Below are 26,816 nucleotides of genomic sequence, written 5' to 3' on the forward strand. Positions count from 1 at the left end.
ATAGCCTTTGATAGTTAGTGGCCTTTGGTATGTCTGGGTAATAAAAGAGAAATATTCTAATAGATAATCTTTTCGGCACTCTTGAAGTAATTTGAGGATTGATTTTTCCGTTAGTTGTCTGAGTGACATGGAGTTTTTTAAGGTCTCTATCTTATTGACTTTTCCCCCAGTAAAACAAACAATCCAGTCCACTGTCATCCCCCCCTTCCCCCTTCCCCACCCTTGCCCTGAAAGAGTCAAAAGGGGGTGAAAGATTATTTCTGCTTAGTTGTGTTCCATGTTTAGCATGCCTGAACTTGCTTTGAAATGGTGCAATCTGAATTAACTGCAAATAGATTATTTGATGCTGGTAACAGACTCTGCAGCTTGGGGCACATCTAGCAATGACGTTTATTAGTCGTCTGAAAGTTATTGCCCTGTCCAGTTATGCCAACCTTAGACGACATTTTAGAGCACGTTGGGGAATTTGACTTCTTCCAGAAACAATCCTTTTTCTTACTATGCCTGCTGTCGGCTGCTTTTGCCCCCATTTATGTGGGCATTGTCTTCCTGGGTTTCACCCCCGATCACCGCTGCCTGAATCCTGGAGTTTCAGAATTAAGCAAGCGATGTGGCTGGAGTTTGGAAGAGGAGCTGAATTACACAGTGCCAGGCCTGGGAATACCAGGAGATATTTTCACCAGCCAGTGCCGGAGATATGATGTGGACTGGAACCAAACAGGGCTCAGCTGCATGGACCCTTTGGCCAACTTTAAAGGCAACAGGAGTCACATCCCTCTGACCACCTGTCAGGATGGCTGGATGTATGACTCTACAGGCTCTTCCATTGTGACTGAGGTAACAGCAAACCAGGATCCCCATGCCTTCTTTGGTCTGCATATGAGGACCAGTGGGAAGGTTGAGTCTCCTGACAGAGGGAAAAATGAGTTCTACTTGTCTAGTTTTGGTTTTTTTATTTTTATTTTTTTTTGTGAGGCAATTGGGGTTAAGTGACTTGCCGAGGGTCACACAGCTTATAAGTGTTAAGTGTCTGAGGCTGGATTTGAACTCAGGTACTCCTGAATCCAGGGCCGGTGCTCTATCCACTGCGCCACTTATCTGCCCCTCTAAGTTTGGTTTTGAGAGAGACAATATGGTGTAAGAGCAGCTAAGTGGTACACTGGATAGAAGTCAGGAAGACTTACCTTCCTCAGACACTTACTAGCTGTGTGACCCTGGGTAAGTCACTTAACCCTGTTTGCCTCAGTTTCCTCATCTGTCAAATGAGCAGGAGGAGGAGATGGCAAGAAAATCCCCAAATGGGTCATAGAGAGTCAGATACAACTGAAAAGACTGAACAACAATAAAAGTATGGTGTAGTGACTAGAGAGCTGAACTTGGAGCCACTTTCGACATATGCGGACTATGTCATCCCAAATAAGTGACTCAGGAACTCAGCGTACCTATGTAAGGATTACAATTTGCAGAAAAGGTGTTAATCTGCTTTGGTAGAGCAGTTCCCAATCTCGGTGAAATCATAGGTTCAGTTCCTATGCCTTTAGGGTGCTTTCCTTCCAATGAACATGGGTGTTAGCATAAGAATTATCGTGTCTATTTTACAAATGAGGAAAAGGAGACCACTTGCCAACAATTCCCCAGCTAGAGTCAGAGAGAGATTGGAAAACAGGTCTCTCCATTCTTTCTAACATTCTTTCCATTCACGCTGCTTCTCTCCATTAATAAGTGGTAAGAGTAGATTTATTCAGTTTGGTGCAGCACCCTGCTGAGTCCCAGAGGGGCCAAGTCTGTGTATGTCTTTTGGTATCTGTGCATATGTATGTGATTTGACTCTTTGGTAAAGGAGACGACTTGAAAAGGTAAAATGCCTTTTGTAAACTTCGAAATCCCAGACAGCTCAGTCTTAGAGGTGCCTGCTTTCAATATGGTTTCCTGCTTATCTGGAAGCTCACTCTGAGACAGCAGCTTTCTTTCTTTCTCTTTCTCTCTTTCTCTCTTTCTCTCTTTCTTTTTTTCTTTCTTTCTTTCTTTCTTTCTTTCTTTCTTTCTTTCTTTCTTTCTTTCTTTCTTTCTTTCTTTCTTTCTTTCTTTCTTTCTTTCTTTCTTTCTTTCTTTCTTTCTTTCTTTCTTTCTTTCTTTCTTTCTTTCTTTCCTTCTTTCTTTCTTTCTTTCTTTTTTGTGAGGCAATTGGGGTTAAGTGACTTGCCCAGGGTCACACAGCTAGTAAGTGTTAAGTGTCTGAGGCCGGATTTGAACTCAGGTACTCCTGAATCCAGGGCCGATGCTCTATCCACTGTGCCACCTAGCTGCCCCTCCTTTATTTTCAAAGAGGACTAATGACACCACGGGGTGATGCCCTGACTTGTGTTTGAATTGGATTTAAGTGAGACAGAGTTGCACAAAGTTGTTAGCCTCACTTTCTCCTACAGTCATTGAAGTCCAGTGGCAGGATGACTAGTGATGGCCTAGGATGCAGTGGATGACCTTGGGGTCTTTGATGTTTGCCCAAGCTCCAAGCACTCCACAGTGCCTGCTTCAGGAGCCTTCATGGCCGTTGGAACAAATTGTTCTCATCTGCTTAGGGTAGACATCCCCCTAACTCACCAATGGGCTTGAGTCCCATTGTTTACCTACTACCTGGTTTAGCCCATCTGCTGAGATGGTTTTACTGGGGTATAGCTGCTGTTTCTTGGAGCCACATGACACTGCAAACAGCATGCCATAAATCAAAACCAGTTGCTGTTGCTCATAGCCACATCAATTTAATGCATTACTTCACAGCACCAATAAAACATTTTACACAACAAGATCTTGTCAGCAGTGTATTGGTTAGGGGAGAAAGGATCATCTCTATGAGCCTGAGAACATCACTAATAAAAATGGAAAATAAAACTGTAAAAAGGACTGAGTAATCAGCAAGTCTAAAAAGGATTCTATCAAACCCTCCTTCAAAACAGAAATGCATTCAGCACAAACTAGAATAGCCTCTTCAAAGAGAGGAAAGAAAAGTTAAAGTAAAATGATCAGGGGAGGGGAGGGGAATCCCATCCGAGACAAAACAAAGTACGATTTAAAACCAAAATTTAAACAGCACTTAAATTGTCACGTTGGAAAACTATTTGAGTGAATAAGTCCCAATATACTGAAAATTAAACAACTGAGACATAAAAGTCAAAGAAAAGTGAATGAGACGAAATTTCTTCCAGCCAGCATCAACAAAAGCTGGGCTATGAATCAGTTTAAAAATCTAAGCCATTACAGAATCCCAAACATGAGAAAGTATTAAAATAGCCCTAAAAAAAAAATAAAACCATAAATACTTCTAACAGGAAAAGATTAACCTTGCAAAAATTTACTCCCAAGCGCCCCATTTTTTATAGTTTGTGACCCTTAGCATTCTCATGAGTAGGGTTGAGTTCCAGTTTGTAAAAGGTGCCCTGTGCAGTTCCTATAACAGTAACAAATGGGAACAAGGCGGGAGAAGGACAAATGGGGGCTCTTGAAAGGGGTAACACCTTGATTCCTCTGTATCACCCTATGTGAGGCTGGTCAGGGGGATATAGATTTAGAACAGTACCCTTAAGAGCCTGCACTCTCTTTTACCTAAAATTGTATGTCTCTTTGGTTTAAATGATGTAAATTTAAATAAATGTGTCAATTATGGCATCTTCTCATGTGCTCTCCTATTAGTGGGAGATGCATTTGCCTATGGGTATGATTAAAATATATCTTTCTTGCTTATGGGAAATCTAAGCAGGATGAATGTCTGCTCTTCCCACTATACCTCAATCCATCGGAAACATAGATAATATCTCTCCTCTCTTTAAAAGCACCAAACCCTCTTTACAAATCTCCCTGCCAGCACTAACAAACAACAAGGATATCAGTGGCCACCAGCACTTTTGTTTATAATCACCCATAAGAACTTCTACGACAATCTGATGGAAGAATCCAATCGGAGGGTGAACAATGGAAATGAACATCAGCATCTTTTTTTTTTTTTTAATGCCAGGAAAGTCTTATCTTTATGTCTCCTTCTGTTTCAATGTCCCCTAACTAAGGAAGCAGGGGGAGGCTGGCAGAAATCGTCCCCTCAGTTGTGATTACTGACATCCTGCAGCAGAGGTCCGATGGTACTCGGGAGGAAGGGGGCAAAGAGGCAGACATCTGGAAATCGGATGTGCAGCTGGAGCCTTCTCACTGTGTGAGTGAGATGGATCATCTCCTCTTGGAAGATCCCTTTTCCACATGTCTTCCAGCTCAAAAAGTTTTCACAAACCTGTTGAACTCTGAAATAGCCTATTGGAGATTTCCAGAGTCTGATATCTCTATGGAAATGCTCTATGATCAGCAGCCTGGGAACCAAGAGTTACAGGAGAATTGAGATCAACTTGATTTCTTTCCCTCTCTGCAGGGTATAGAGAGCAGAAAATGTTTTAGATTAACGTGCTAGAGGAGATGATAAAAGCAGGGATGTAATGCCTGATAAAACTCACGGGGAAGTAACCAAAAAGGCAAGGAAGGGGGCTGCTAGGTGGTGCAGTGGGTAAAGCACCAGCCCTGCATTCAGGAGGACCTGAGTTCAAATTCGGCCTTAGACACTTGATGCAAGCTGTGTGACCTTGGGCAAGTCACTTAACCCTCATTGCCCTGCCCCCCCCTCCACCCCCCCCCAAAAAAAGGCAAGGAAGAGTGGTTGGCTCTGACTTTTTCTCTGCCTCCAGGTTGGTTGCTGCAGGGACAGAAAGGTGGAAGTGGGCATGTTTTTTGTTCTTTTTAGTTAAAGTAAAAAAGACAATAGTTGAAGGTTAAGCTCTTTGGATAAGCTGATAAATACTGGAATGGATTTGCCAAGGGGAGCTTAGGACTCTTTCCCTGGAGTCCTCTTAACTAAGGGGAAAATAAGCAAGTGTCTATCCCTGGTGAAATTGTGCCTGGTGGCAGGGGAATTGAGCAAATCCAGTTCCTTTCCAACCCCACCATTCTATGGCTTTTTGAAACTCCTGCTAATGAATGACATTTGCTCCTTAGAAACTTGGAAATTATCCTGGGGGGAGGTGTGGGGGGTGGAAGCGTTTGATTTCAGATTTGGAAACGTCACTGCCCTGCTACTTTTTATTGGGTCTAGAAAGAAGAATCTTTGTTTCTCCTTCTGTTCCCTCATCCTCTAACTGAGCAAGAAGCAGGATGGAGCTGGTAGTAAGTGTCCCATCAGTTGTGATTAATGCCATGCTGCAGCAGGGGTCCTTGGGAGTTGCTTGCGAGTTACTGATCTATTGGTTATGGGGGGAGAGAAAGGGAGATTATTGGCAATATAAATTATTATAAAGAGTCGAATTTGTATAGCACTTCATGGGAAAATAAAGGGAAAAAAAGAATAAGCATTTATATAGCATCTAGCAGGTGCCAGGCACCACTGTGCTAATTGCATTTTTCTTTTTTTTTTTTTTAATTTTGTGTGTGAGGCAATTGGGGTTAAGTGACTTGCCCAGGGTCACACAGCTAGTAATTGTTAAGTGTCTGAGGCCAGATTTGAACTCAGGTCCTCCTGAATCCAGGGCTGGTGCTCCATCCACTGTGCCACCTAGCTGCCCCTAATTGCATTTTTTTTTTACAAATATCATCTCATTTGATCCTCACAATTACCTTGAGAGATAGATGTTATTATTATTCCCTTTTATAAGGAAAATGAGACAGAGATTATATGACTTGCCCAAGGTTTTGTTTCTGAGGTTAGTAAATAAATATGTGAGGCCAGATATTAATTTAGGTTTTCCTGGGTTCCTCTTGTGACCTTGTGATCTCAGAGCCCCAAACAGTTTTCAAAAACCTTAACTTGTCAGACAATTAGTAATCTGTGTTGGCAGAGGGTCTTTACTTACTGGGAGATCCTTTTATTAAGCACAAGTTTTATTTCCTCCCCCCTCAAAAAAGGGAGGTTTACAATGCTATATATATACACACACATATACATATACATATACATATATACATACACACACACATATATACACGTACACATATACATATAAACACACATATGTATAAAATATTTTTTTTTTGCTAGTAAATGGCATAAATAGCTAAGTGCCCTTGATCAAGTCACATCACTGATAGGACCAATGATAGACCCTCTGCCTCTACATACCAGCTTTATGGCTTGTAAAATATTCACAATAACCCCATGAGGTAGTTAGTGCAAATATTATTATTTCCATTTTACAGATGCAGAAACTGAGGTCCAGAGAGACGTAGTGTTTCACAGTAGATAGAGAGATGGACTTGGGGTCAGGAAGATATGGGTCTGAATCCCATCTCTGACACTTGCTTGCTATGTAGCTGTGGATGTAATATTATTATTATTTTTTTTTTTAGTGAGGCAATTGGGGTTAAATGACTTGCCCAGGGTCACACAGCTAGTAAGTGTTAAGTGTCTGAGGTCGGATCTGAACTCAGGTGCTTCTGACTCCAGGGCCGGTGCTCTATCCACTGCGCCATCTAGCTGCCCCTGTGGATGAGTCATTTAATAATAGCACCTACATCCAGGGTTGTTGTGAGGACCAAATGAAATAATAACTGTAAAGTGCTTAGCACACTTCCTGACATATAGTGAGTGCCACCCTAAATGTGGTTGTTATTATTATTATTATTAGTCTGAGTAGTAGGAAAATATTCCAGAGGCATTTCCTTACTGGGAGATCTTTCTATTAGTCACAGGTTCCATTATTCCCACTCCCAAAAGGGAGCTTACAATGCACTTAACATACAGCGTTTGTTTTGCTAGTAAATGGCAAGGATAGCCACGTGTCCTGGTCAAGTCATTCTCTTTTCAAGGCTCCCGTTTCTTCATCTGTAACAGGATAAAGAAGTGGAATAAGATAAACTGAAAGAGCCCTTCCAGCTTTAACATTATATATAGCACTTATTTTTAAATTTTTATTATATATATACTATAATAAATATGATATGACACAATAGAATACAACACAATATATGATATGATATAATACAATACAACATATTACATTATATTATGTCATATATAATAGAATGAAAAATAAGTGCTATATATAATGTTAAAGCTGGAAGGGCTCTTTCAGCTTATCTTCTTCCACTTCTTTATCCTGTTACAGATGAAGAAACGGGAGCCTTGAGAAGTGAATGACTTGGCCATGGCACGTGGCTATCCCAGAAAATCCCTTTAGTGAATCCATACAGAACACCGCCTATGGAGTCAGAGGATCGGGGTTCTGATGCTTGCTACTGATGTGACCACGGGCACTTATGAGGACCTCAGTATCCTCATCTGTAGAATGAAGGGGGTTGCCCTAGTGGGCCTCTGAGGCCCTTTCTGATTCGAGCTCTAGGATCCAGCAGATGCCACATGTCACAGATAAGAAATTTGGAAGGAGAAGCAGTATGAGGGATATCATTGCCGGGAAAATGAATGACCGCAGGAAAAAATTTCAACAGGCACTTGTCAAGAACTAGGGAATGACTGATGATCAGCCCATACATTCCACTGGTATCGATCCAGTGTCAAGAGCATAAGAGGAAGGCCCCCAGCAGGTTAGATGACGCCCCCAGTCCCCTGTGGCATATTTGTGGGTGGACATGGACGAAAGTCACTTGGGATGAGAAGACCTGGATGGATTGTGTGGTTGGAGAGAGTGCCCGCATTAGTGTTCTAGAGTGTCAAACCATGTTGAGAAGAGGTAGAAAGGAAAGAGATGTCCCAGTCTCCACCCTCTTCTTATTGTGGAAAGAAAATACCAACAAAAAACAAGGGATCATACTTACAAAGCAACATTGTCCACAATTGTCTGTTGGGTGTCTGGTCTGTGTTATGATTGATTCAAACTCAGGGGAAAGAGGAAAGGAATGTTAGGAGCAGGGTGGGTTGATCAGGATAAGCTTTTCTGAAAGAGGTGGTTTTAAACTTTAAAGAAAAGGAGGGAGACAAATTGTTAGAGAATAAGGGAGAAGGTGAGGGCAATTTTTACTTTAGCCTGTGTTGAAATTTTATGATAAGCTTTAGGGAATGGTTGGTCAATCAAGAAATATTTATTAAACAACTACTATGTGACAGACACTGTGCTAAATTTTAGGGATACAAAAAGAGGCAAAAGGCAGTCCCTGACCTCAAGGAGCTCATGATCCAATGGGGAAGACAGGCAAACAAAAATGTACAAAAAAGCTATATACAAGATGAACAGAAAATAAATAACAGAGGAATAAAGGTACTAGAATTAAGAGGGGTTGAAAAAGGCTTCCTGTACAATATGGGATTTTAGGGGTAGCTAGGTGGTGCAGTGGATAAAGCACTGGCCCTGGATTCAGGAAGAGGGGTTGATCTAGGTTCAGTGATGTCAATCTCAAATAGAAATGGATTTCTGTTGGCAACATACTGACTTAGGAAACAACTAGTCAACAGTATCAATGTTGTATTGTATTTGTATTTGTGTGTGTGTGTTTAAAAAGAAACCCAATTTTATTTTGTTGCTATGGACATGTGTCCAATAAGAAATAAACATTCTTATTTCAAAACCTAAAGGATTTGTATTTTATGGAAGACTTTGGCAGATATGCAAAAGTCCAAATAAATGAAGCTCTAATAGTGATCTATCAGGATTCAATTCTATGATGGCAGTGAGAGAGATGCTTCTGAGCGGGGGGGATTTTTCTGGCACCCTTCAAACCTGTTGTATTATATTTGTATTGCTTTTGTTAAACATTTCCCAATTATATATGTATATATAATTTTATTATTATTATTATTATTATTATTATTATTATTATTATTTGCGGGGCAATGAGGGTTAAGTGACTTGCCCAGGGTCACACAGCTACTAAGTGTCAAGTGTCTGAGGCCGGATTTGAACTCAGCTCCTCCTGAATCCAGGGCTGGTGCTTTATCCACTGTTTCACCTAACTGCCCCCTCCCAATAATATTTTAATCTAGTTCACCACCCCCTTTTGCTTGGGAGTTTTGCTTTGCTCCCATGATGACTTTAACATTTCTGACTAGTTTGTTGTTGTTCAGTCATTTTTCAGTCATGTCCAACTCTACCTCATTTTACAGATGAGGAAACTGAGTCAAACAGGGTTAAGTGACTTGTCCAGTGTCACATAGCTAATAAGTGTCTGGGGCCAGATTTGAATTCAGGAAGATTAGTCTTCATCACTCCAGGCCCGGCACTTTATCTACTCCTCCACCTAGCTGGCCCCTCTAACTAGTAGGACAGATAAATGAATTTTGTTTTGGACATGTTGAATCTTGGATGCTTATGGAATATCCAATTGGAAATGTCTAGGAAGTAGATTACCTATGAGTGTTTTATCAGATTGTAGGTTCTTTGATCTTTGTCCATACTTGCCATTTTCCACAATTTGAATCAGTTTTGTGACAGCTTGAAATATGAATAAATTTTTTATTTCTCAGGGAAAGTACTACAGAGACTACATGTAGCCCCCCTAATTTCTCTGTCTATTGAAAGCACTCCTGCTACTGGACCAGAAGTGAATACAATCCAATCCCATTTCCTCTCTGTCTTTGATATCATTGATTTAGCCAGTCAGATGTTCATCTGGATTATATTTCCAAAGGAATAGAGTTATTGATGTAGTGAGAAATATCCCAGGCATAATAATGGCACATATGACTAATACCACCTAATGTTCTAAACCAATATGGATTAATCTATCATTTTAACAGGCAGCAAGCCTTTGAATAGTAAACAGAATTTATTCCAGTTAGAAGCAAATGGTTTCATGGAAGGACCTCTGAACCAAGGCTTAACTCCTCCTCTTGCCATTGACTATTTAATTGTGTAGGAAAAGAAAGAGAGAAAGTGGGCTTTTTTTATTTTAAGAAACAGTTATTGTGGAAGAGAATAAAAAGCAACAATGCTAGTTTGATCTTAGTCTCAGCGAGAGACTAATAGCATCTGCCATTTGTTTCTTCAATGATGAACAATGTTCCACATGGCCAGAATTTATAAATGGGAAGTTCCTGATTATGCACCAGTTATGACTATGGACTTAAATATTTCTGTTTAGTTCAATTCAATTCATTGTATTCAATTCAATGAATATTAAGTGCTCACTGTAGTAGATGTTAAGACATTATGCTATGGGGGCAGCTAGGTGGCACAGTGGATAGAACACTGGCCCTGGATTCAGGACGACCTGAGTTCAAATCTGGCCTCAGACACTTGACACTTACTAGCTGTGTGACCCTGGATAAGTCACTTAACCCCAATTACCTCACACACACAACGATATTATGCTAGTTTTGTAGAATGGTTCAATTATAAATAAAACACCACCACCTTTGCTCTGCCTATTCTCTCCCTCCTTTCCAATCTCCACTCTCAATAGCTGGATTCAATTCAAATCTCTTGCTTCCTTGTCCTATGGTGGCTCATCCCTCGCTATTAGGTTATTCCCATTATCCGCCTTCTCTGCTTTTTTGCTGCTGAGCAATTGATAGGACTTGTCCTTTAGATACCCCCAAACCCCCTTTAAATATATACTTTCCCCTCTACTCGCATAGCAGCCCCTCTAGCCTGGAATCATATCACCTCTCACCTTGGCTATTGCAAGAGTCTCCTAATTTGTTTCTCTGCCTCCCGTCTCCCCTTTCAATTCATCTTCCAGATAGCTGCCAGACTAATTTTTGTAAATTACCCATTCTGACAAAGTCAATAGAGTGGCAATAAAGTCTAGTGGCTCCTATTGCTTGTATTGATACTTGTAGCAACAAATATAGGGTTTCCCAAAATTTCTAAAGCTTTAACCTGCGCTAGGCATTTTGGGATACTCTCTCTCTCTCTCCTTTTTATTTAATTTTTAAACGTCTTTAAACCTGTTCCTGACCAATCTTTCAAACTTATACATTAGTCTCCCTTCCACACCATATGCAACATATACAAACTTATACAATATTCCACCTCCTGTCTTTGCACAGCTTATCCTCTATGTCTGGAATGCACTACCTCTTCACTTCTACGTGCTTTCCTTTAGGATTCAGTTCATGTCACCTTACCCATGAGGTAAGAACTCAGGAGAGATGAAAACAAACATAGAGATAGGTTTTGGTCCTTTACAGATATCCAGGTAAATATTTGATAGGGAATAATTAGGCTAATTATGGCATCTTTCTTTACTTTTTTAACTGAGCCCACTTCCCAACTCCTATTCCTAAGCACATTTTAATGAGTTTCACGGATTGGTTCATTTCACTTATCTAAAGCTTTGTAGCACTGAGACTACTCTTCCTAAGCATGTAACTATTTTGGTTGGTTTTGAGTAAGTAACAATGTTTTCCTACTTTTGGTAAAGACTGATAAGATGATAAGCTCAACTATGTGTAAACAGATTAATTTTCAAATTTAGATAGTTGAACAAATACATTAAATGCCCAAAGCATACAGAACACTATGCTATGCTGGTGGGGGAGGATGGAGAGTTTAGATAAGATATTGCTACTATCCTGGAGCTTACAGAAGAGATGGAAAGTTGGCTATTATACACAATAATAAATCATAATTAGAGTAGAGAGATGCAAATGAGAGTGCTAAGTGAGATTGGGCCATAACATAATTTTTACACTGTTGGTCTGGCTTTGATAATAGGTCTAAAAAACCATCCAGTGTCCAACTTTGAGCTAAACTATATTCTAACTGCAAAGTGTGCAGGTGATACATGTGGAGCTGATCAGGACACTCTTTTTTTTTTTTCAGGGCAATGGGGGTTAAGTGACTTGCCCAGGGTCACACAGCTAGTAAGTGTCAAGTGTCTGAGGTCAGATTTGAACTCAGGTACTCCTGAATCCAGGGCCGGTGCTTTATCCACTGTGCCACCTAGCTGCCCCTGGACACTCTTGATCAATTGATTTTCTCCCAATACCCCAGCTCATTTGATAAAATTTATTCTTTAACCTTTTAAATTATTTATTTATTTTTGGTGAGGCAATTGGGGTTAAGTGACTTGCCCAGGGTCACACAACTAGTAAGTGACTAGTGTCTGAAGTGGAATTGAACTCAGGTCCTCCTGACTCCAGGGCTGGTGCTCTAACCACAGCACCACCTAGCTGCCCCTAAATTATTTATTTATTTTATTAAAGCCCATTTGATGAAATATTATAATATAGGGGATAGATAACAGAGGAAGCATAAGTTAGTGTAAATGAAACCTAATACTTTGTTACTCTAATGAGGAATGAAGTTCTCTAATAATAAAAATAGAATTAGAGGGCAGCTAACCATTGGCTGGTTAAAGATTGGTCATGCTTCTGTTCATCCTTTACAAAGTGATTTGTGCTTTCTAAATTATCAGTTGAGGTAGGAGACTTCTCTAAGGAGTATAACCTCTGATAGCAGAAAAGAGAGTCACTCAGTTATAGGTTAAGAATCCTGCTTTAGAAAGGGAATCATTCCTCTCCTCTCTGGAGGGAAGGGCTTTCTCTCTCTTTCACTCTTACTCCCTTTAGCTATGACATTTTGCAACAAAGCTACTCACCCAGTGGCAGTCTATGTACTCAGCATGGAAAAGGCCCAGGAATCAAAGAATTAAATAGCTATGAGGAATATGACCATTGTGAGTTGAGAAGAAAGCCAGCCCTGGGAGTTGAGCTTGTAAATGAACAGATTCATAAAGCCTGTCAGAGTGATATGCTCAGCAGAGACACTATATCATGAGGAGTTGAATGAGGATATCATGAAAAGGGAAAGGACGTTGGTTCACGATAGTGCTTTTGAGTTACATTGACAACATGTGATTGCTATGTGTGTTTCTACTACTGTTCACCACATATGTACCCACTCTTTCCACTGATGCTGTGTGTAGTTGTGAAAGAGTGCTAAACCACAATTTTATTGGAGGGTGGGGATGATTTATTGCTATTGTTCTTATAAAGCCACATAGATAAATGTCTCTGCTTTGAGCTAATTCTTGTTGATTATTAAAGGTAAGTACACTGGTTGGGGCTCATGAACTATAGTATTAGGAGTGCAAACTTAACCTTGAACTTTGGCGTAGTCATTCAACACAACCTTCCTCATCCCCTGGGACACAACCTGCAATTATGAGTTGAAAGATAGCTCAAGTAGAACACTACACAAACATATAGACCTATATGAAGCACATTCAAAACAAATACAAGATGAATTAAAGTAGGGGTGAGAAGGTACTAATAGCTAAGAATGATCAAGAAAGGCCTCATGTACTTGAACTGAGTTTGAAGGAAACTAGTGATTATTTTTTTTCTTTTTAAAATTTTATTTTTCTTTTTAATTTTCCCCCAATTATATGTTAAGATAATTTTTTTGAGTTCCAAATTTTTCCTCCCACCCTCGCTTCCCTCCCCACTCCTGAGGCCAGCAAGCAATTTGATATAGGTTATATATTATTAGCATGTTAAACATATTTCCACATTAATCAGAACAAAAGGAAAAAGAGCAAGAAAGAATAAACAAGAACAATAACAAGAAAGCAAGAACAAAAGTGAAAACAGTATGCTTCAATCTGCATTTAGACTCCATAGTTCTTTTTCTGAATGTGGAGAGCATTTTCCAGTATAAGTCTTTTGGTATTGTCTTGGATCTATGTATTGCTGAGAAGAGTTAAGTCTATCACAGTTGATCATCATACAATGATGTTGATACTGTGTATAGTGTTCTCTTGGTTGTGCTCATTTCACTCAGTATCAATTAATGTAAGTCTTTCCAGGTTTTTCTGAAATCCATCTGCTTATTATTTCGTACACAATAGCACAAATTACATCACATTCGTATACCACAACTTGTTTAGCCATTCCCCAAATGATGGACATTCCCTCAATTTCCACTTCTTTGCTATCACAAAAAGAGCAGCTATAAAGATTTTTGTACATGTGGTCCCTTTTTCCTTTTTGATGATCTCTTTGGGATATAGACCTAATAGTGGTGTTGCTGAGTCAAAGGGTATGCACAATTTTATAGCCTTTTGGGCATGGTTCCAAATTGCTTTCCAGAATGGTTGGATCAGTTCATAGCTCCACCAACAGTGCATTAGTATTCCAATTTTCCCACATCTTCTCCAACATTTATCATTTTCCTTTTTTGTTATATTAGCCAATTGGATAGGTGGGAGATGGTACTTTAGAGTCGTTTTTAAAAATTAAAAAAATTAATATTTAGAATTTTATTTTCCCAAATTACATGTAAAGTACAGATTTTGACATTAATTTTTTTTAGAACTTTGTGTTCCAAATTCTCTTCCTACCTCCATTCCCCACCCCCCCAAGAACTCAAGCAATTCAATATAAGCTATACATGAGCAGTCATCCAAAGAAACTAGAGATTATGAAGGTGAGGAGGGAAAACACTGCCAGGCATAGAGGACATATACAATCAGGCAACTTCCAATTTTTTGCCTTTTTTTTTTTTTTAGCAGTTTGCTTGATCTTGCTGTAAAATTATTCCTGCTTTTTCTAATAAAGACAATACATTCTTCCATCTCTGATAACACATTTGGAAAATAAAGTACCTCTTTAATGATAAATGGTATGGCATAGTGGAAAGGGTACTGGGTTTGGAGTCAGGGGATCCTGGGTTTGAATCCTGGCTCAGCACTTACTAGCTATGTCATCCTCAGAAGGTCCCTTTGATTTTTGGGGGCCCAAATTTCTTCATCTGGGGGTGGGGCTAAATGATTGTTACAATTACTTACAATTCAAAATCTTATGGAAAATATCAGGTCTGGCAAACATAAGAAGATGCAGATGCCAGAAGCAGAGAAATTCTTAATTTTTTTGGGGGGGGGCAGGGCAGTGAGGGTTAAGTGACTTGCCCGGGGTCACACAGCTAGTAAGTGTCAAGTGTCTGAGGCTGGATTTGAACTCAGGTCTTCCTGAATCCAGGGCCAGTGCTTTATCCATTGCACCACCTAGCTGCCCCTCAGAGAAATTCTTAAGGAAACATTTTATAATAGCAACAATAAAATTTAGTAATAAAGAGGAAAGAAAGTGAAGATAAGAATGGAACCCACAAAACTCACAAATGATACGTGACAGGTTGGCTCTGGGTTACAAAGTGGCTTTTATTTCTTTGGAATTGTATTTCTTCTAACAGTGGTTTGTCTCCTCAGTTTAACCTGGTGTGTGCAGATTCCTGGAAAGTGGACTTGTTCCAATCCTGTGTAAATATGGGGTTCTTTCTTGGCTCCCTGGGCATTGGCTATGTAGCAGACAGGTATGTAGAGGCTTCAATTTCTAATTCAGTTAAAGAAATATTTGCTTCTTAGAACTACTCCAGATGCTATGAAGAAATGCACAAGAAATTTTGACATAGTCCCTGAATTCAAAAATTTGTGGCTTATATATATATTTTTTTAATTTCTTTTTTTTTTTTTAGTGAGGCAATTGGGGTTAAGTGACTTGCCCAGGGTCACACAGCTAGTAAGTGTTAAGTGTCTGAGGCTGGATTTGAACTCAGGTACTCCTGACTCCAGGGCCGGTGCTCTATCTACTGCGCCACCTAGCTGCCCCACTTCTATATATTTTTAACAATTTAAATAAACATTTTTATTTAAAGTTTTGAGTTCTAAATCCTATCCTTTCCTCCCTCCCTCCTCTTTCCCCTCCCTGAGGCAGTAAGCAATCATTTATATAGGTGCAATTACATAAAACATTACCATATGAGTTATTTTGTATAAGAAGACTCGAATAGAAGAAAAAAAGTGAGTCTGTGTTCAATCAATATCAGTTCTTTCTCTGGAGGTAGATAGTATGCTACATCATTAGTCCTTTGGGATTGTCTTGGATCATTGCATTGCTGAGACTAGCTAAGTCATTCACAATTCTTCATTGTGTCACTGTGCACAGTGTTCTTCTAGTTCTGTTCACTTTACTATCCATCAGTTCATGTAAGTCTTTCCAGATCTTTCTGAAATCATCCTGCTTGTCATTTCTTATAGCACAATAGTATTCCATTACAATCATGTACCACAGCTTGTTTAGCCATTACCCAATTGATGGGCAACCCTTTGATTTCCAATTCTTAGTGTCTAGTATATTTTAAACAGAAATAGTGGAGTCAACTGGAGTAGTATTAGAAAAAATAATGGATTTGAAGTCACAAGACATGGGCTCTGATATCATCATGACTACCCTGATATTCTATAATATAGTTCCTTATAGTTAACAACGACAAACAAAGCTCTGAGTTCAATATGCTCTCCACAGAATCACTTTGGTTTGAATACCTACCCCTTCACTGTTATCAATCACAACCTCATCCCAGGGGATTGTCTTTATCCCTCATAAATCCTCTAAGGTGGGGGGCGGTCCTACTCAATGTGAGGAGATGTTCAGCTGTAACATTTTTGAGGTACTAGTACAAGCTTTGCTTTGTCCTTTTGTTATCCCTCATTCCAGAAAAGTGTAAACTCTTTCAAGGACTGGTTTGGTTTAGTCATCATATCCCAAGATGTCTTGAACATAATAGTTACTTAATAAATTCTTCTTTAAATTGAATGAAATTGGGGCAGCTAGGTGGCGCAGTGGATAGAGCACTGGCCCTGGAGTCAGGAGTACCTGAGTTCAAATCCGGCCTCAGACACTTAACACTTACTAGCTGTGTGACCTTGGGCAAGTCACTTAACCCCAATTGCCTCACTAAAAGAAAAAATAAATAAAAAAAAAAAAATTGAATTAAATTGCCACATAATTAGTGTATCCTTTTTTTCCGATAATATATTTCCTCACTGACATCCCTTAGGAAGAAGCACAATGACTCTGTTGAGGATAGAGAGTTGGCCTTGGTCTCAGAAAGACCCGATTTTGAGCCTGCCTAATAAGAATCCAGTGGCTGTGGTCAAATGGCTTAACCTTTTTGTGTGCCCATCATCTCTCAGAAACTCTGGGGATCCAGACCAGTAGCTGGATTAGCAAAGTACTCTGATGAAACCAATCAATCAACAAGCATTTATTTAGTGCCTACCAGGTCTTGTGCTAAAACCTGGTGATACAAAAGAGGCAAAAGACAGTCCCTGCCCACAAGGAGCTTACAATCTTTAGTCGGACAGACAACATGCAGAAGTGGACAAGAAAACAATCCCTCAGCCCACTCCTTGTGCCCCAATCATTTGGGTTCATTGCAGTCACAAAAAATAGGTATATATGTACACACATGTATATATCACTATATGCACATATATCATATATCAACATATATATCACAATTATATATCTTATAGATCTCATTAATTTTAGTAGTTTCATGGGTCGTAGTGAGTTACAGAACTAGGATTCTAAATGAGATCCTCCATCCCACTCTTCATGGAAACAATAACTTTGATTATGTACCTTTTATTTTTATTTTATTTTTTTTTTGCGGGGCAATGAGCATTAAGTGACTTGCCCAGGGTCACACAGCTAGTAAGTGTCAAGTGTCTGAGGCCGGATTTGAACTCAGGTCCTCCTGACTCCAGGGCTGGTGCTTTATCCACTGTGCTACCTAGCTGCCCCCGATTATGAACCTTTTAAATGCACCAAATACCACCAAGAGACCAGCACCAGTGGAGCAGAGCAAGGATCCTCTTAATATGCCTAATAGATAAAAACACAAAATCCTATTAGAGATGATGAGTCCTCAGCTCTGCTCACATGTTCTGTTGTGGGAATATGGATCTGGTTAGCCATACTGCCCTTGCTTGAATTAAAAAAAAATTCTCTTGTCTCAGTCTTGATCTTATCATGGCTCTCATTTCTCTGCAGGTTTGGTCGCAAAGTGTGTCTCTTAATTACAGTCTTCATCAATTCTCTCTCTGGGGTTCTCATGGCCATCTCTCCCAATTATGCCTCTATGGTCACTTTTCGTTTGCTGCAAGGACTGGTCAGCAAAGGGAGCTGGACTTCTGGATATACCTTGAGTAATTATTCATGATTCCTATAAACTCAGACAAGGACAAGGACAAGGACAGGGGGATATGATAAATTTGGGATCGGGCCAGAGAGGTTATTGCTGTCGATATGGACGAGGGATGTAAAAGGATCTCCTGTTTAACACAGTCTGAGGGGTGGAGGTGGGGGGAAGGTAAATACTGGAAAAGAGCTGGCTCTGAATCCAGCTTCAGACACTATCTGTGTGGCCTTGGATAAGTCACTTAACCTCTGTACATTTTTTTTCCTGGGGCAATGAGGGTTAAATGACTTGCCCAGGGTCACACAGCTAGTAAGACCTCTGTATATTTTTATAGTACCTTTAGATGGAGACAGAAGAGGAGATAAGGGAAAGGAACATTATTAAAGGGAGCAAAACTCCTCATAACTCCCCCTCTCCCCCAACAATTAAAAACTTAGGAATGGATAAAGATCTGAGGAATACAACATAATTATACTTTTCAAGTTTCCATTAAAGATTGAGAGGGGAACCCCCCAATCACAAAACTTTATAGATCATTGATTTAGAGCTGAAAAGGACTTTTATAGGTCATCAAGTCCAGTGCCTTCATTTTACACATGAGGAAACTGAGGCCCAGCAAGGCTGCACAACTTCCCCAAAGACACACAGGTAGTAAGAGATGGGAGATGGATTTGAATTTAGGTCCTCTGACTTAAAATATAGTGCTCTGAGGGCAGCTAGGCGGCACAGTGGATAAAGCACAGGCCCTGGATTCAGGAGGACCTGAGTTTGAATCTGACCTAAGACACTTTACACTTACTAGCTGTGTGACCCTGGGCAAGTCACTTAACCCTCATTGCCCTGCCCCGCCCCCCACCCCCCAAAAATCTACTGCTCCATCCACTGAGCAATTTGTTTTTGCTATTTGGTCATTTTCAGTAATGTCCAACTCCTCATGACCCCATTTGGGGTTTTCTTGGCAAAGATACTGGAGTGGTTTGCCATTTCCTTCTCCACTTCATTTTTACAGATGGGGAAACTGAGGCAAACAGGGTAATATGACTTGTCCAGTGTTACACAGGTAGTAAGTGTCTCGGGTTGGATTTGAACTCAGGTCTTCCTGACTCCAGGTCTAGCACTCTAACCACTGGGCCACCCAACTGCCTTACCACTCTAGCCACTGTACCGTAGTGCCTCTCAAACTCAGTCAGACTCTGGAGAAGAGAAACAACTTAAGTAGATTCACCTTTTCTAGTGTCAATCCAAGGTCTGATGATGCTAGCAGACATGAATCATTTTCTAGGTGGCAAAGGATGGGAGATAACCCACACTAAGTGCACTTCTTGAGAGAAGGATAAAGAGGATACAGGGATCTACCACTGCCTGGCTCGGTTTTAGCATCCCAGTGTTTGGGGAAATGAAATCAGGTCTCCTAGGAAGAGGTTGTCTAACTATGATTCCACGTTGAGGAAATAAAGATAAAGATTCCAGAACTCCAAGGTTTCTGAAAGCAGAGTTTTCCTATTGATTATAACCCGCATTGATCATCATTAGCATTTCTATTTTGTGGGCAGTTAGGTGGCACAGTGGATAGTGTGTTGGGTCTGGAGTCGGGAAGACCTGAGTTCAACTCCAGCCTCAGACACTTGCTAGTTGGGTCCCCCTGGGTAAGTCACTTAACTCTGTCTCAGTTTCCTCATCTGTCAAATGAGCTGGAGAAGGAAATGGCTAACCTCTCCAGTATCTCTGCCAAGAAAATCCCAAATGGGGTCACAAAGAGTCCGACATGGCTGAAATGACTGAACAACAACAACAACACTGTGTCTCTATTTTAGTCACAGAATTTGTTGGTCCAGGATACAGAAGAACAGTGGCTATTCTCTACCAGATGGCTTTTACAGTTGGCCTTGTGATACTCTCAGGAATTGCTTATGCTGTTCCCTACTGGAGATGGCTACAGCTGACTGTTTCTGTACCAACCTTCTTCTTTTTGTTCTATTACTGGTAAGTAACACCTTCTTCCTTTTAATTGTCTTTTTTTTTCTTTCTTTCTTTCTTTTTTTTTTTTTTTGCGGGGAAATGAGGGTTAAGTGACTTGCCCAGGGTCCCACAGCTAGTAAGTGTCAAGTGTCTGAATCCAGATTTGAACTCAGGTCCTCCTGAATCCAGGGCTGGTGCTTTATCCACTGCACCACCTAGCTGCCCCCCTTCCTTTTAATTGTCAATGGGAATGGAGCAATCTACCCAGTATGAGCATGCATAGATGGGTTAGGATCTGTGTCATCCTTTCCCCGAACCTATCCATACATTTACTGAACTTCTCACCTCTTTCAAGGGAATGACTATCCTTCCAAGTCACCTAGGTTCATAGCTTTGGAGCCATATTTAACTCCTCCTTCTCACTCCATGTACCTAATAAGGGGCCAATATAGTACATGGGTCAAATACTCCTAAGAGACCAACATTCAGCCTTATTGTTTCTACCTGCACAATATCTCTTACATTTATCCCCTTCTCTCTACTCATGAAGACAAAGCCCTAATTTAGGCTCCCAGCATCTCTCACCAGGACCAAAATGGTCTAATTCCTTCAGGTCTACCTCCTCTAAGCCATAATCTACATGGCTACCAAAATGATTCTCCTAAAATACAGTTGTGATCATGTTACTTTCTGGCTGAATAAACTCTAAGGACTGTCTGCTAAACATAGGATATGATACAAACTCTTGTTCTTCTTCAGTCATGTCCTACTCTTCTTGACCCCTGTCGCAAAAAAATTTTAAGTCCGACGGAAGAATGAAAATAACAAAGTTTCCAGGCTGAAGCAAATAGGTTTATTGAGAGAGGGCCAGTCCCTCAACGAAACCGGTCATCCAGGCTTTGGGCCTGAAAGACCCAGAAGTACAAACTACATAGGTTTATATACCCTGGGGGACATTTTCTAAAATTAGAACATAGTCTTGAGTAATAACAAGGGATCAGCGCTATGATATCAATAGGGTGGATCATTGGTAGGCCAGTGTAAAGCGGCGTGAACAGTAGGCCTGACCACCTACAGACCCTGTGACATTTCCTAGGGCGGATATCACAAGATCTACTATACTATGTCATAGGAAAATTGAGAAACATGGAAAAAGGACTTGACCTACTAACCTTATGCAATCTATATGAATCACAATTATTTTTTGTTAATATATTGATTATTATTTTAATTAAATCACTTAAAACTATAGTAAATCTCTTATAACTAAGGGACGGGGAAAATCTCACTCACACCCCATTTGGGGTTTTCTTTTTTTTTTTTTGTTCCGGGCAATGAGGGTTAAATGACTTGCCCAAGGTCACACAGCTAGTCTGAGACCGGATTTGAACTCAGGTCCTCCTGAATCCAGGGCCGGTGCTTTATCTACTGCACCACCTAGCTGTCCTCATTTGGGGCAGAGAGAGGTTAAGTGACTTGCCCAGCGTGACATAGCTAGTAGGTGTCGGAGGATGAATTTGAACTCAGGTTTTTCTGATTCCAGGTCCAGTTTTTTATCCACTGAGCCATCTGGCAGATTGTCCCTAAATAAAAAAGTAAAGGAAAGAGGTAAAGAAAAGATCTTTTTTTTTTCCCTCAGCTGGCAAGAAGCCTAGGATTGAGCCAAAGCTGGTAAATGATTATAATAGACTAACATCTGCAGTCTCTTTGAACAATTCAGAGCCTGCAGGGTCAGAAAGAGAGGTTGGGAATGTAGTAACATGATATAACTTTGATATGGGCCTAAATCCATGTGAGTTCTCTCTGTCTCTGTCTCTGTCTCTCTGTCTCTCTGTCTCTCTGCACTCTGTCCCTCTCTGTCTCTCTGTCTCCCTGTATCTGTCTCTTTTTCTGTCTCTCTCTCTGTCTCTTCTCTCTGTCTCTGTCTCTCTCCTTTTCCTGATTGAAGACTAGATGCTTAAAAAAAAGCCTTTTCTTTGACCCATTAATGGGCCCAAGCTCTCTTTCTCATCCCTCCTTCCACTCCACTGCCATGGAGGTCATTGTCTTGCTACACTCTGTCCTGCCTATGGCACACCTGGTTTTGGGCCCCACATTCTAGGAAAGATACTGACAGTCCAGAGTAGGGCAACTGGGAGACTGAAAGGTTCTTCACTTCGTGGTGTGTGAGTATTTGTTGAAGGAAATGGTGGTTTTGCCTTGAAAAGAGAAGCCTTAGGGGAGATGGGATAGAATCATGTATTTTAAGTCCTATCACCTGGATGAGGGATTCCACCTGTTCCTCTTGGCTTTGGAAGCAGAACAAGATACATTGGGCAGAATTTTCAAATAACATTTGGGCTTACTTGCAGCTAAAGAATTCCTAATATCACTTGCAGGTGATGGAGAAAGGATCATGGTTACAGTATGGATTGCACTACATGACCTCTGAATTCTCTTTCCATTCCGAATCTTCATAATTCTTGTGAAACTCCTAGACAGAATAGTCTATGTTCCTCCACTCACTGTCTGCCTCTATATGTTTCCTCTCACTCATTTCTCAAATCTGGTATGTGAGAGCATCCTAGAGAAAGCTATAAGGGACCCCAGAGTTACACTCCACCTTTTACAGATGAGAATGCTAAAGCCCAGAGAGGGGTATAAGTAAGAACACACACTTAGTAAGTGTTTAAAATAAGATCTGAACTCAGATTTTCCTAATTCCACATTCAGAGCTCTATGCATTATATCAAACTGCCTCTTGCCCAGGAGATAATAATAATACCTTGGTCTCCTTTTTATTCTTCTTTTTTTTTTTTGGTGGGGCAATGAGGGTTAAGTGACTTGCCCAGAGTCACACAGCTAGTAAGTGTCAAATGTCCGAGGCTAGATTTGAACTCAGGTCCTGAATCCAGGGCTGGTGCTTTACTCACTATGCCACCTAGCTGCCCCCTCCTCTTTATTATTAATTCAATTTAATTCACCACACATTTTTTAAAGGACTTTCTATGTTTCAGGCATAGAGTTCCAGGCATTGTTCTATGTGTTCCAGGCATTGTTCTAGGGACCTGAAGGCAAAAACAAATGAATCTTTACTCCTTGAGGAGCTAACATTCTAGTGTTTGTCTGATAGGGTTGTGAGGATCAAAGGAAATAATATTTATAAAAAGCACTTAGCATTGTGTCCAGCACATAGTAGGCATTATATAAATATTTATTCCCTTCTTCCCTCCTTTCTATGGGATACATTTAGTGTGAGGGCATCTTCTTTGCCTCCATCCCATGCTAGGTTATATCTTATTTTATTTGTGTTCTAGTCATATTTTCCCATTCCCCCATTAGACTATATGATCATTGAGCGCACAGGGGGTGTGATCTTTCCTCTTTATATTTTCAGCAATCAACAAAGTGCCTTATACAGAGTAAGCCCCTAATAAATGATTGTTCAGTTGACTTCTGTTAGGGTGTCAGGTGTGTTCACTCAATATAATAGCAATATAGGTTATTATGCTGTGTGTCTCTGGTATTCTGGCTGTGTGACCCTAGGCAAGTCAATTAATCTCTCAATGCCTGAGGTAATTCTCTAAGACAGTGGTTCTTAAGCTGGGGGGCAAGGATGCACCATAGATAGATTTCAGGGGGTCAGTCAAGCTGGATGGTTTAAAAATTATATCTTTATTTTCACTAACATCTAACTGAACTGTAGCATTTCCTTCAATTATTCTAAAACCTTATCCTGAGAAGGGGTCCCAAGACTGCCATAGGGGTCAATGACATAAAAGTGTGAAGAACCCTCTGATCTAAGAATTGCAGAACATGTACAGATTTACATTGGTAGAGAGAATTTCTTCAGTGGCAGTTCCCCATAACAATGAAATCACAGGCCTATTTCCCTTCTCCTTTCGAAAAAAAACCCCAAAACTATTATTACTTTTTTTTTTTTTTTTGCGGGACAATGGGGGTTAAGTGACTTGCCCAGGGTCACACAGCTAGTGTCAAGTGTCTGAGGCCGGATTTGAACTCAGGCACTCCTGAATCCAGGGCTGGTGCTTTATTCACTGCACCACCTAGCTGCCCCACTATTATTACTTTTAATGAAAAGAATGCCAAATCATTGATTATAACTACAGGTGTGTGCCCGAATCTCCTCGGTGGCTGTTATCACAGAAGGAAAATGCCAAAGCAATGAAGATAATGGAGCACATTGCCCAAAAGAATGGAAAACTGTTGCCTGCTAATCTCAAGGTAATTGTTGTTCAGTTGTGTTTGACCCTTCGTGACCCCATGGACCATGCTGTCCATGGGGTTTTCTTTGCAAAGATACTGGAGGGGTTTGCAATTTTTTTAATCTAGCATATTAAGGTAAGCAGAGGTCAAGTGACTTGTCCAGGGTCACACAGCTTGTAAGTCTCTGAGGCCAGATTGAAACTCAGGTCTTCCTAGCTCCAGGCCCAGTGTTCACCACTGAGCTGCGTGGCTGCCTCTAATTGCAAGGTAATAGAGCTAGGGAAAGGGGAGGTGGCGGGGCTAGGAGTATAAAGCTGCAATCAGATTTTAACCTCTGTGTGTGTGATGTAGGTTTGCTTCATGTTAGAGTTCTTTCCTTGAAATTCCCAAAGGCAATAACCATATTTCTTATTGAATAGAAGCCATCTGTTGCACTGGCGTCTGAGGGTGAGTAACTTGGAGCATATCCCTTGTGGAATAAAGGTCCTTAGGCCGATCAGAGAAAGGCTGGAAACTTGCCCAACACCTAAGCCATCTGCTGTGTGATCTTGTGATTTTGGGGAGGAGTCTTCTATCTGGAGCTGATGAAATGTCTCTTTCCTAGACTCTCTCTCTTGAAGAAGATGATGATACTGAAAAGCTGAGCCCTTCCTTTGGAGACCTTTTTCGAACCCCCCAAATAAGGAGGCACACTTTAATTCTGATGTACATCTGGTAAGGCAAAGTTCTGAAATACTTCAGCCCAAAAAATAAGTAAGTGTTCATGCTTGGAATGACCCTTTGGGAACCCCATGGGGGAACTAGATGGCTCCAGACTAAAGAAGAGAAAGCGAAGTAGTGATTTGTGTATGAATTATTCTAACAAGGAATACGGTAATGAGTTCCTCTCTATATTCAGTAAGGAGTGAACAAGAGGAAATACACTTGCATTTCAGTGATTGAAATACATAGGAAAGCACTCAGGGTGAACTCAGGGTGATGATCTCCCCATCACTCTCCTTCAAGACCAGCCTTCAGAATTCATAGTACCTGTGTGTGTTTGATATTCCACATTATAACTCTCTTCTCTGCATCTGCTCCTTAGCACCAGATCTGGTTTGATCCAGGAATTCATCTGCTCAGCCCTCTTTCTTTTCTTTCTTTTTTTTTTTTTTAGTGAGGCAATTGGGGTTAAGTGACTTGCCCAGGGTCACACAGCTAGTAAGTGTCAAGTGTCTGAAGCTGGATTTGAACTCAGGTACTCCTGAATTCAGGGCCAGTGCTTTATCCACTGCACCACCTAGCCGCCCCGCCTCAAGTAGTATTTTTAAAGCATCTACTATGTGCAAAGTACTGGGATGCAAAGAAAGGTATCCTCTAATATTCCCCCTACCTCACTCCCCCCCCCCCAAACCAACCCCAAAACAAAAACCCAGCTCCTCCTTTCGAGGAGCCCACAGTCTAATCTGGGAGCAATCTGAAAATAGCTATGTATAAATAATCAATAAGTCAATCAATCAATATGGATTTGTTAAGTGACTACCATGTGTCAGGCATTGTATTAAGCACAGTGAATAAGAAGCAAGGCAAAAGACAGTCCCTGCCCTCAAGGAGCTCCCAGTCTAATGGGGAAGACAGAATGCCAATAACTGTATACAAACAAGATGTATACAGGATAAACTGGAGATAATCCCCAAAGGAAAGCATTACAATTAATGCCTTCTCGAAGAAAAGGGGACTTTAACTGAGACTTGAGGGAAAGAGGGAGAGCATTCTAGGAATGGGTGACAACCAGTGGAGATGTAGTGTCTTGTTAATGGAACAGCCAGGAGGCCAGTGTCACTAGATCTCAGAGTATGTGGAAGGAATAAGATGTAAGAAGATTGGAAGGATAGGGTTGGAAAGGCAGCTAGGTAGTTCAATGGACAGGGCACTAGCCTAGAGTCAGGAGGACCTAGAGTCAGGAGGACCTAGAGTCAGGAGGACCTGCATTCAAATCCAGCTGTGTGATCCACTTAACCCCATTGTCTCCAAAAAAAAAAAAAGGTAGGATTGGGCCAGGTTAACAAGGACTTTAAAAGCCAACTTGTCCAAGGTTCAGGAAGATACAAATGAAAGGCTCTTCCCCCAAGGAACTTGATCTTGTATTTTTCTGTGTTGACCATTGAGAGATTTAAAAAAAATCTACCTTTTAAAATCTGTTGATCCCACTTTGTTTCATGGGTGGAATAGGTGTCACTAATTCGGAGAGGCAAATGGTCAGTGAAAGTAGGTTGCAACATATAACCAATGAAGAACATCAAAGAAGAGCTAAAAAAACACAAAAACAAAATGTTATCAGTGAAGTGGAAAAACAAGGGCTGGTCATATGGTGGGAGGAAAGGATAGTAGGTCAAGAGCCTGAATGTTAGTGGAATTCCCAGGTTGCTGGAAGAATGAATAAATGAGACTTATTAAGTACATAATCATGTGCCAAATACTGTGCTAAAAACCTATGAGACAAAGACAAAGCTAAGACAATCCCTCTCCTCAAGATGCTTATATTCTAAGAGGGGGAAACAGCACATAGAGAAGAGTGGTGTTCAATAAAAAGTATTTTTATTTGGCAAGTCATGGGGATGATGAGTAGAGTCGTGGGGGTTCGGATTTTCAGAAGCAGTGACAAAGTTGATTTGATTATGGTTCCAGAAATGGAAGTCAGGGTGGGGAAAGAAGGTGGCATAGAGTAGCCAGCCAGTGTTCGAAGTGAAGCAGAGAACTAGGCTTACA

General features: G+C 40.6%; 1 protein-coding gene across 1 annotated transcript in view; it reads left to right on the forward strand.

Moving 5' to 3' along the window:
- Positions 1 to 254: 254 nt before the first annotated feature.
- LOC122725573 (solute carrier family 22 member 1-like) overlaps positions 255 to 26,816 on the forward strand; it is a 55,625-nt gene continuing 29,063 nt past the window's right edge. Inside the window, exons 1-6 of the mRNA XM_043962760.1 lie at positions 255 to 837; positions 15,127 to 15,230; positions 17,756 to 17,910; positions 19,718 to 19,886; positions 23,972 to 24,086; positions 24,673 to 24,782. Coding sequence (XP_043818695.1) covers positions 427 to 837; positions 15,127 to 15,230; positions 17,756 to 17,910; positions 19,718 to 19,886; positions 23,972 to 24,086; positions 24,673 to 24,782 — 1,064 coding nt within the window. The 5' untranslated portion in view covers positions 255 to 426. The remainder of the gene's footprint in view (positions 838 to 15,126; positions 15,231 to 17,755; positions 17,911 to 19,717; positions 19,887 to 23,971; positions 24,087 to 24,672; positions 24,783 to 26,816) is intronic.

The sequence above is a fragment of the Dromiciops gliroides genome, chromosome 4 (assembly GCF_019393635.1).
Source record: "Dromiciops gliroides isolate mDroGli1 chromosome 4, mDroGli1.pri, whole genome shotgun sequence".
NCBI classification, from domain to species: Eukaryota; Metazoa; Chordata; class Mammalia; order Microbiotheria; family Microbiotheriidae; genus Dromiciops; species Dromiciops gliroides.